Source organism: Orycteropus afer, unplaced genomic scaffold (assembly GCF_000298275.1).
Source record: "Orycteropus afer afer isolate SDZICR_OR568_19922 unplaced genomic scaffold, OryAfe1.0 scaffold00278, whole genome shotgun sequence".
NCBI classification, from domain to species: Eukaryota; Metazoa; Chordata; class Mammalia; order Tubulidentata; family Orycteropodidae; genus Orycteropus; species Orycteropus afer.
Genome location: NW_006921865.1, coordinates 403,265 through 415,498, shown reverse-complemented (window position 1 = coordinate 415,498; position 12,234 = coordinate 403,265). Strand labels below are relative to the sequence as shown.

Below are 12,234 nucleotides of genomic sequence, written 5' to 3'. Positions count from 1 at the left end.
TCACTGCTATTGATAAAGTTTTCACTGGTCAGTTCTTTGAGAAGTGGATGGCCTCTTCCTTCTTCCAAGTCTATCTCAGTCTGGAAGCTCCAATGAAGCCTGTCCACCATGGGTAACCCTGCTGGCATTTCAAACACTAGTGGTATAAACTTCAGCTTCACAGCAACATCCAAGCCACCACCTTAAGACAAATTGACAGACAAGTTTGTCTCCTTTAGTTGTTCCAAACTATTTAGCTCACATCCCAGCCCACATCCACCTGCCAGTTACTGGCTCACCTGTGCCTCCCCCAGGCCCTCCACCTGCCAGTGCTCAGCTTGCTGATGCTTACTGACACTGCCCCCAGGTGCTCCAACACCCACCTGCCAGCGCCTGGCTCACTGATGCTAGAATATATATTTATGCTGGTTATACACAATAATATAATGTAGCATTTTCATTGAACAAGTCCTGTCTCCAAGATTCAAAAGTAAATATAAAGACATGCAAAGATTTTTATCAGTGATTAACAGTGTATTTACATAACTTAAGAGAGAATTTTGAAAACAGGAAAAGAAAATACTGCCAAACACTGATTATCAATCAGTTCCTCATTGAAGAGCATTAAAAATAAACAAGTGGAAGTACTCCACACTTATCATTTAGTGCCAGAGGTCAGTTTTGCTTAACTAGGTACTATACCATCATTGACATATTTGAATCTTGCATAAAAAGAAGGACAACAGTATATATGAAGTTTGTTCAAATACATTTTGTTTCTTAAACAATGTGAATATACCTGATGAAGAATGCATGAAGGTATTCCAAAAATTAATTTAGGCTTATCCTGATGACTTACCTGCAAACCTTTATGGAGAAATGCAACAATTGCATTCTTACATGAGAACTAAGTTTACAGATTCAGCAAAGACAAATTTTACTCATGTATATATATATGATTCCATAATGGAAGATAAAATACAGTGCATAATTTTCAATGTTGAAATTGCTTTACACAAATTCCTCATTTTAATGAGCACAAACTGCAACAGAATGTGCATTTTTCATCCAAAATGAGACTCAAAGACTCTCAGAGTACAAAAATTCAAGAAAGACTCAATTTAATATCTTTCCTATGTATGGAAGTAGGTATTGCTCAGCAACTTCATTGTGATGAAATAATTGGACAATATGTGAGAGCAAAGAATAGCAAGAAGTGTTTTTAATTATAACATGTTAGAGATGAAAGGGCTATCTAAAAATAAAATATAGTTGTTGTTGTTGTTGTTGTTGTTAGGTGCTTTCAAATTGGTTCTGACTCATGGTGACCCTATGTACAACACAACAAAACACTACCTGGTCCTGTGTCATCCTCACAATCCTTGCTATGCTTGAGTCCATTATCACAACAGCTGTGTCATTCCTTCTCATTGAAGATTTCCCCCTTTTTCTCTGGCCCTCCACTTTAACAAACATGATATCCATTTGTCTGTCGGTTTGTCATACTGTGGTGGCTTGAGTGTTGCTGTGAGGCTAGAGGCTATGCCACCAACATTTCAAGTACCAGCAGGGTCACCATGGTGGACAGGTTTCAGTGGAGCTTCCAGACTAAGACAGACTGGGAAGAGGAACAGGGCCATCTACTTTTGAAAAACTAGTCACTGAAAATCTTATGATTAGTAGTGAAACACTGATATATTGCTGGAAATATAGTAATTCATTGTAATATTGTTTTATGATTGTTAAATTTTCATTTATGATGTCTTTTCATCTGTTAGTCTGTAATTATAGTATCTATTATGAAACAAGAATCAAATTGAAGTATAAGCCATTTAAAGCATAATTGTTGAAAGTCAGTTTTTCATTGTAAGAGGTTACATAATTTTACATTGATTGTCGAAGCAACTAACTTCACTGACTCATTTTCTTTGTCATGGAATATTCTTTTTGTAGAAAATATGGTATATAGTAAAATCTTAGTACTATATATCCACTAAAATGTTTATAATCCAGTTCACCTCATTCTACTAAAATGACATGTGCCATTTTTGCACTCAATCATTAGTATCATAGAAACATCATGGAAAACTAGGACACACACATACACACATACACATAACTGGCATATCCCATTCCAATGTGTGAGTAAACAGAGCACCACAAATTTTCAGTATTCTAGATTCTCACAAGTCTTAATCTGGCCTTGATTTGTGGGGTTCAATAACGAATACGTGTTACTTTTTTAAATCTCCTTTGGGGATTGAAAGAATAAATGAATAAGTCAATCAATAATTGGAAGAAAAAAAAAAAACACCTCACTAACATTAAGTCCAATCTGACTCATAGTGACTCCTCCTTGGGTTTCTGAGGTGGTATCTCTATGGAACTAGATTGCCCAAACTTCCCTTTGAAGAGTGGCTGGTGGGTTTGAACCACCAAGCTTCTGGTTAGCGGTGAAATGCCTTGGGCACTATGCCACAGAAATGTACTTCCAAAAATGCCTTCTGGCTTTTTTCTTCCTAAAAAGTGTATGTGTTTTATCGGTAGACAATATGAAAATCAGAAGTTCACATATAAAAGTAGTGGCAGAGAAGGGTACTATTATTCACTGATACTGAGAATTAATTAGCAAGCTTCAGATGAAACAAATCAAAAGTAGAAATCGTGACAGAAAAATTGTTAGTGGTGATCTTGTTTGGCTTATTTGGCAACTCTTTATGGATAATCTATATTTTAAGTTCTGATACTTGAGTAGGATTAATACTACATTGGCAGGATAACTCTCTTAGCATTTGAGATGCTCACTTGTTTATGACAAGAATTTGGAAGATAGCTAGATGGCCCACTGACTGGAAGAGATCCATATTTATGCCCATTCCAACAGAATGTGGAAGTTGTTGAACAATATCATTAGTATCACCTGCAAGTAAAATTTTGCTGAAGATAATTCAAAAACATTTGCAGCATTGTAGTGACAAGCAACTGCTAGATATTCAAACTGGATTCAGAAGAGGGTGTGGCACAAGGGATATCATTGCTAATGTCAAATAGAGTTTAGCTGACAGTCTGAGAAGCTGGACTATATAAAGAAGAACATGGCATCGGTATTGAAGGAAGACTCATTCACAACCTGTGGACGGCACAACTTTGTTTGCTGAATGTGAAGATAACTTGAAGCACTTATTGATGAAGATCAAAGACTAAAGTCTTCAGTTGGATTACACCTCTATATAAAGAAGCAAAAATCCTTACAACTGGACCAATAAGCAACATCATGATAAATGGAGAAATAATTGAAATTGTCAGGGAATTCATTTTACTTGAATCTATGATCAGTGCCCATGGAAGCAACACTCAAGAAATCAGATATATTATACTGGGTAAACATACTGCAAAAGACCTCTTAAAATGTTAAAGAGCAAAGATGTCACTTTGAAGATTAAGGTGTGCCTAACCCAAGTGGTAGGAGCTCTGATAGTATAGTGCCTAAGGCACTTGACTGCTAACCAGAAGGCTGGCGGTTCAAACCCACCAACCACTCCTCGGAAGGAAGGTTGGGCAATCCTACTTCCGTAGTGATACTGCCTCGGAAACCCAAGGAGGGGTGGCTATGAGTCGGGCCGACTCTACGGCAAATAACAACAACAACAATAACCCAAGTGGTGGTATTTTCACTTGCCTCATATACATGTGAAAGCTTTATAATGAATAAGGAAGTTCAAAGAAGAATTGATGTGTTTGCATTGTGGTGTTGGTGAAAATGTCATGGACTGACTAAAGAACAAACAAATCTGTCTTGGAAGAAGTACAGCCTGAATACTCGTTAGAAGAAGAGAGAATGGTCAGACTTTAAGCTCATGTACTTTGGTCGTGTTGTCAGAAGGGATCGGTCCTTGGAGAAGGATATCATGTTTAGTAAAGCAGAGGGTCAATGGAAAAGGGGAAGATCCTCAATGAGGTGCATTGACACAATGGCTGTGACGATGAGCTCACGCACAGCAAAGATTGTAAGGATGGCACAGGGCCTGGCAGTGTTTGATTCTGTTGTGCATAGGGTCATTATGAGAAGGAGTTCACTCAATGACATCTAACAACAACAATAACAACGTACTTCTCTATTTTTGGGTGGTTTTTACCTGCATGGCCATTTCATATAGTGAATTATTCTTATGATCATGAAAAATAAACTAATAATTGAATGACATATGACTTGCTTTAACAAAAACAGTCATCTTTTACAATGTGAGAATTTTAGCGCTGTATTTAAACCTCAAGGTTTTTGCTGATCTATGTACTCCCTCCTTCATTCTTTTCCCCTTGTATAGAAATACATTTGTTAAAACATCTGTTAGCTGAGAATATTAAAGAGAGTTTATTTATATCAGCAATTATATGTATGTATACATATATTTGGCAATATATATACCATTAATCCATACTAAATATTTACAATGTGTATGTGTGTGTGTATATATATATACATACACATATATATGTGTGCACATACATATACACACACAAATACACACACACATATGTATATATAGTATGGATTAATATAGTTGGTAAGTAATTTAAGATAACATTAACACATGTATCTTCTACCAGCTATTCATCCACTCATTGAAACTTGGATCTGTTTTCTCATCCAGCAATTAAACCACTCTTGAATTAAATATCCTTGTAAATCTATACTGAACAAGAGAAGGATTATGGACAACCTTTTGATACACTTTATAAATATTAAAAATATTTCTGAAATAAGAAAATTTCTTTTCAAATTTAAAAACATATGTTTCTATAACAATATCAAAGTAAACATGCAAGAAAGAAGACTTAAATTTAAAAAAATGTATCAAAAAGGGGGAGTGGAACTGGAGATACATATTATTATCAAAATATACTAAAATGATTTGAGAATCACCACATTTATAATGTTAATTGTAAACGTGTTCATAGTTTAAATATTCATGATATGAATGATGTCAGTTTAAGTGTAATGTAAATTTATTGATGGGATTTTAACTTATTTTGAAAAATTCCCCATTTTCTGACATTTGAAAAATGTATGATGATTTTTAAGATAAAGACATGGATGAAGCAGGCATTCAGCTCAAAATGCAAATGAGCTATTTTTTTTCCCTTGTGCATCAGATCCTCTGCCAAGATGCAATTTTTCCAGCAGGCTTATTCTCATAAACCTTCGTATTCACCTTCTCTCAGCCTCCCATGCTATAGTCCCTACTATTGTTGTGCTAATAATATGTGACATTGTCTTTAAAACCTTATATATAGCACTCTGTAGATTAAACACAAAATTTTTATTTTCCAGTAGATTATATGGTCCTCTCTTCACTTTTTCTCTGTTGCAGTTTATTATGCTGACGTACCTTTTCATGTTGGCGTGGCTGGGAGTCACAGTTTTCACTTCATTGCCAGTCTACATGTACTTCAATCTGTGGACCATCTGCCGGAACACCACCTTAGTTGAGGGAGCAAATCTCTGCTTGGACCTTCGTCCATTTGGTATGTGGATATTGTTTTACAGAGATAACTACCTCTAAGATAGTATAAAACAGTTTGGGACTATCATTACTTCTTTTGCCAAAGGAATAAATTTATCTTTCACTTTTAATATATGCCTTTTAATTTAAATAAGTGGGAAATCAAGGGGGAGAGGAAGTTGATATCACAACATGATCATTTATACATGTCTATAAAAACAGGCTTTCTGATTGCATTTCCTGGAATTGGCAGGTTACAGTTGTAATTTCTCTTTTCGGCCTCCTTGGCTCTTTTCCAAACTCAATATGATGGCAATATCCCCTTTTAGTCCTCCTTTGATAAACAGTACAAATCATGAAATCCAATTTAAAGATAACCTAAGAATTATGTACTTCATGTATTCTGAAATAGGAGGAAAAATACAAAACAGTATGTAATAATGAAGAAATGAAACAATGTTTTTTTAAAACAAAAGGTCAGCAACCCTTTTTGGTTATTCTTTTTTGAGAACTAAAACCTCATGTCATAACAATAGTTATCCATATGCATATAGACTTAAATGTGTAGACTATTTTGTAAGTACTTTATATATGTTAAGGAGCCCTGGTGGTACAGTGGATAAGGCACTTGGCTACTAAACAGAAGGTTAGCAGTTCAAACCCACCAGCTGCTCTGCAGAAGGAAGATGGGGCAGTTTACTTCCATAAAGACTTACAGCCTCAGAAACACAATGGGGATTGCTGTGAGTTGGAATTGACTCATTTTTTTTTAAATATATGTTAACTTGTTTAATTCTCACAAGTCTGTATGTTGGGTCTTATTATTAACTTTCTATCTATATTTATATATATGGAAACTGAGGCACAGTGAAGTTAAATGACTTGCCCAAAGTTATACAGTTAGAAAGTAGCAGAGCTGGGATGCAAGCCGGGCAGTGTAGTTTCAGAGTCTGTTTCAGAGTCTGTACTCTTAATCGTAAATCAACTTCCTCTCATATTGAAACAATTGATGTAGAAGTTAAGAAAGTTAGTCTAATATCACCTAGTTTATTTGAGATTCTCTTTTTTATTGGTAAAAACATGGGAGCTACCGGATTTATGAAAGATTTATAAATACACATGTACAAATGGACTTTTTCACTCAGAAGATATTAAAAGCATATATAGTAATATCTGGAGGTGCTCTAACTCTTCTTCTCTAATGAGATTTGCACAGACCTCAGAAAAGTGGGAAATATTTTACTCAGTAGTATCTGAAGGCCTTGTGGCTCTACAGATATACTGTGACAGACTGTACAATATAACATAGTTATTCTATAGATAACTAGGTATGTATTCCAGGACAATGACCACTACCATGCTGCTAACAGAAGCTCTCAAAACCCACTGCCGTCTGCTCTAAATAAAAAGTAGGATGATCTGACCTCTGGATGAAATTGTTCACCAAAAAAATAAGAAAATATGGACAGCTCTTATTTTGGGAATATTTTACTCTTGGAATCTTGATCCTTGTAAACACAGAACAAGAATATCTCAGCAATTTTTGATGGAGATCACTGGAGACCAGCTCCTTGGAAAACCATGTCTTTGGCTTCAGTTTGTCACCCTAATGACTTTTATTTTGCTGATCCTAAAAGTTAAAATTTAAAAAGATGTGGGAAGTCTCTGACATATCATTGCCAAATGAAATATAGGACTCCCAGTTAAATTTGAACTTCAGAAAACAAGGATTTTTTTTTTTTTTTTTAGTATAAGTACGTTGCAAGATTATTGTGTGGCACATAATTCTACTTAAAGGAAGTTTCTCAAATATAGTATGGGACATACTTATACTAAAATGTATTTGCTGTTTATCAAAATTCTAATTTAACTGAGAGTCCATTACTTTTGTCACTAATTTGTCAACTCTACTCTCAGAGCCTTATTTTTCTCTCCTAAAAGTATCTCCACTGGGATAGATGGTCTCTTTAACGTGAATGGTCAATATTTTCATATTTTTCTCTCCTAAAAGTGTCTCCACTGGGATAGATGGTCTATTTAATGTGAATGGTCAATATTTTCAAGAATATACTATTTAAGTTTAGCATATTTTCAACTGGAAGAATTTTATTTCTTTTGTAGTGGTTAAGTGAGAATAGGTGAAATAAATCCTTAGAAAGTTTTTACTTTATCAAAGCATATTTTAAACTGGAAAAAAAATGGGTAACTCTAGAGAAATATTTAAATTTTTCCCATGTTTGATTTCTAACCCCAAACAAACCGAACCCACTGTCACCCAATTGAATTTGGCTCAGAGAGACCATATAGGACAGAGTAGAACTGTCCCATAGAGTTAACAAGACTAAATCTTTATGGAAACAGACGGCCTTATCTCTCTCCCATGGAGCAGCTAGTGGGTTCCAACCACTGACCTTTGGGTTAGCAGTCGGATGTTTTAACCACTACATCATCAGAACTCCTTTTGATTTCTAAAGGCAATGCAAAATAATCTTAAAAAGATGACTGTTGTTGTTGTTGTTGTTATGTGCCTTCGAGTAAGCCCTGACTCATAGCGACCCCTCCTTGGGTTTCCGAGTTGATATCACTATGGAAGTAGATTACTCAACCTTCCTTCTGAGGAGTGGCTGATGGATTTGAACCACTACTCCTCTGGTTAGTAGTCAAATGCCTTAGGCACTATGCTACCAGAGCTTGCCATTATTTTATACTTTTTGTTGTTGTTGTTATTTCTTAATGTATTCAGTGCTGTCAATGATAGGATAATATCCATATACCTACAAGGAAGACCAGTTAATACTACTACTATTCAAATTTACCCACCAACTACCACAGCAAGATTTTTACAAACTTCTACAGTTTGAAATTGACAAAACATGCCACCAAGATGTGCTGATTACTACTGGTGATTGGAATGCAAAAGTTGGAAACAAAGAATAATCACCAGTAGCTAGAAAATATGGCCTGGGTGATAGAAATGATGCTGGAGATCGCATGATAGAATTTTTCAATACCAAGAGCTTATGACTTATTCATTGCAGATACGTTTTCACAACAACACAAATGGCAGCTATCAACGGAGACTTCACCAGATGGAATACACAGGAATCAAATCCACTACATAGGATCTACTACATAGGAGCTCTGGTAACATAATGCCTAAGGTACTTGACTGCTAACCAGAAGACTGGCGGTTCAAATTCACCAGCCACTCCTTGGAAGGAAGGTGGGGCAATCTATTTCCATAGTGATACTGCCAGGCAACCCAAGGAGGGGTCGCTATGAGTCATCTGACTCAATGGCACATAACAACAACAACAACATCTGTGGAAAGAGGTGATAGAGAAACTAATATCTTCAGCCAAAACAAGGCCAAGAGCTGACTATGGAACAGATAATCAACTGCCTGTATGCAAGTTCAAGTTGAAGCTGAAGACAATTTAAAAAAAAAGTCAATGAAAACTAAACCATGAGCTTGATTATATCCCACCTGAATTTAGAGACCATCCAAAGAATAGATTTGACTCATTAAACACCAATGACTGAAAACTAGAGGAATTGTGAGATTACATCAAGAACATGATCTGTGAAGAAAGCAAAAGGTCATTAAAAAGACAAGAAAGGAAGAAAGTACCACATGGATGTCAGAAGAGACTCTGAAACTTGCCCTTGAACAGAGAGTAGCTAAAGCAAATGGAAGAAATGACAAGATAAAAGAGCTGAACAGAAGATTCAAAGAGAAGCCTGAGAAGACAAAGTCAATTATTATAACGAAATGTGCAAAGACTTGGAGGTACAAAACCAAAAGGGAAGAACATGCTCAGCATGTCTCAAGCTGAAAGAACTGAAGAAACAATCCAAGCCTTCAGTTGCAATGTTGAAAGATTCTATAGACAAAATATTGAATGATGTAGGAAACATCAAAAGAAGATGGAAGAATACACAGAGTCACTGTACCAAAAAGAATTGGTTGATGTTCATCCTTTTCAGGAGGTGGGATATAATCTAGAACCAATGATATAGAAGGAAGAAGTCAAAGCTTCACTGAAGGAGTTGGCAAATAGCCAGGCTCCAGGAATTGACGAAATCCCTATTGAAATTATTAAACAAATGGATGGCAAGCCGGAGGCACTTACTTGTCTATGCCAAGAAATTTGGAAGACAGCTATCTGGCCAATTCAGTGGAAGTTCAAATTTGTGCCCAATCCAAAGAAAGGTGATCCCATGGAATGTGGAAGTTATTAAAAAAAATAATAATAATTAATATCACACACAAGTAAAGCTTGCTGAAGATAATTAAAAAATGGTTGTAGCAATATATTGACAGGAAACTTCCAGAAATTCAAGGTGGATTCAGAAGAGGATGTGGAATGAAAGATAGGATTGCTGATGTCAGACAGATCTTAGCTAAAAGCAAAGAATACTGGAAATATGGTTACTTGTGTTTTATTGCGTATGCAAAACCATTGGTCTGTATGGATCATAACAAATTATGTCTAACATTGAGGAGAATGGGAATTCCAGAACAGTTAATTGTACTCATGAGGAACCTTTACATAGACCAGGAGACTGTTGTTTGAACAGAACAAGGGAATACTGAATGGTTTAAAGTCAGGAAGGGAGTGTGTCAAAGTTGTATCCTTTCATCATAGTTATTCAATCTGTGTACTGAGCAAATAATCCTAGAAGCTGGAGCTTATGAAGAACATGGCATCAGGATTGGAGGAAGACTCATTAACAGCCTGTGATAGAGAGATGACGCAACTTTGCTTGCTGAAAGTGAAGATGACATGAAGAATTTACTGATGAAGATAAAAGAGTATAGTCTGCTGTATGGATTACACCTCAACATAAAGAAAATGAAAATCCTCACAACTGGACCAATAAGCAGCATGAGAATAAATGGACAAAGATTGAAGTTGTCAAAGATTACATATTACTTGGTTCCATAATCAACATCAATGGAAGCAGCAGTCAAGAAATCAGGCAATGCATTGCACAGGAAAAATCTGCTTCAAATGACCTCTTTAAAGTGCTGAAGAGCAAAGATGTTTCTTTGAAGACTAAGGTGTACCAATCACCTCATATGCATGTGAAAGCTGAACAATGAATAAGGAAGACTGAAGAACAGTTGATACTTTTGAGTTTGGTGTTGCAAAGAATACTGAAAGTACCATGGGAGTGCTAGAAGAACTAACAAATCTGTCCGGGAGGAAGAGCAGCTGGAATGCTCCTTGGAAATGAGGATGTCCGACTTTCTCTCACCTACTTTGCTCATGATGTCAAGTATATAATGGTTGGTAAAGTGGAGGGTAAGTGAAAAAGGGGAAGGCCCTCAATGAGATTGATTGACACAGAGGCTGCCATGATGGGCTCAGGTATAGCAAGGATTGTGAGGCTGGTGCAGGACTGGACAGTGTTTCATTCCATTGTATGTAGGATTGCTATGATTTGGAGTGGACTTAATGGTACCTAACAACAACAATGTATTCAGATTCTTGCGATATCAAAATTAACTTAATTTTCTTAGTATATTGAGACTTAGACTATACAATATGTATTATGCTCTGTATAATTAAGTACAGAATATATCTTAGGACCACAGACTGTTACAAATGGACTTAATTAATCTACAGTCCCATTGTGTGATCTGAAATAAATGGAATCCTTAGAGATTAAATAAATTTTGCAAGGATAAAGCTATTTAGCAGGCCGTGCTGTGATTGAATGTGAAGTGTTCTGAATCTTGCTGCAATCCTTTTTCAGTAAACACTTTTAAAATAAAAATTCACAAGCCCCTCCTTCACCATAATCTTAAATAAACCATCAATATATGTAGTTGATTGAATAATACCTTCTCAAACATACCTAATTCCTGGAACCTATGAATATGTTTAGTTACATGTCAAAGAGGAATTAAAGTTGTAGGCTGAATTTAGGTTGATAATCAACTAACTTTAAAATAGGGAGATTATCCTGGATTATCTTTATTAGCCCATTATAGTCACAAAGGTCCTTAAACGTATAAGAGTAGAGTCAGTAAGAGGGAAATATGACTAAGGAAGAAAGGCACAGAAAGATTCAGTATTACTAGATTTGTAGATAGAGAGAAAGGACCAAGAGCCAAAGAATGTGGGTGAACTCTAGAAGCTGAAAAAAGCTTGGAATCCGACTCTCCTTCTAGATCCTCCAGAAAGAAATGCAGCCCTGCCCAAACCTAGATTTAAGACTTCTGTCCTCCATAACTGTAACAAATGAAATTATGTTGTTATAAACCACTAAATTTGTGGTAATATGAGCAACAGGAAATAAATACACTATCTAAAACCAGAATTCATAATTTTTTTAGAGGTTTGCTATTTATTTATTTATGTGACCTTGTATACTTGCTTTACCATGGTAGCAGTTCCTTTTCTGTCAAAGCCAATAATATTGCATCTCTCTGACCATTCTTTTCCAATGTTAATTACCCTTTGCCATGCAATAACATATTTACAGGTCCTAGAAATGAGAATGTGTATTGGTTACCTCTGTGCTGCTCTAACAGAAAATACTGCAAGTGAGATGGCTTTGACAAACAGGAGTTTATCCTCTTACAGTTTGGAGGCTTTAAATCTGAGTTCAAAGTGCCAGGCTCTAGGGGCTGAGTGAAAGCCCCTCAACCATGGGCATGGGCTCCTGCTCCCAGCCCACTGAAGATGAAGGCTTTTCTTCATGAGGACAGCTGGCTACTGAGGCTGACAAACCTAAGGTT

At 36.0% G+C, this 12,234-nt stretch overlaps 1 protein-coding gene across 1 annotated transcript in view; it reads left to right on the top strand.

The window, feature by feature from the left end:
• GPM6A (glycoprotein M6A) overlaps nt 1-12,234 on the top strand; it is a 96,123-nt gene that overhangs the window by 64,502 nt on the left and 19,387 nt on the right. The window contains exon 4 of the mRNA XM_042782269.1: nt 5,352-5,505. Coding sequence (XP_042638203.1) covers nt 5,352-5,505 — 154 coding nt within the window. The remainder of the gene's footprint in view (nt 1-5,351; nt 5,506-12,234) is intronic.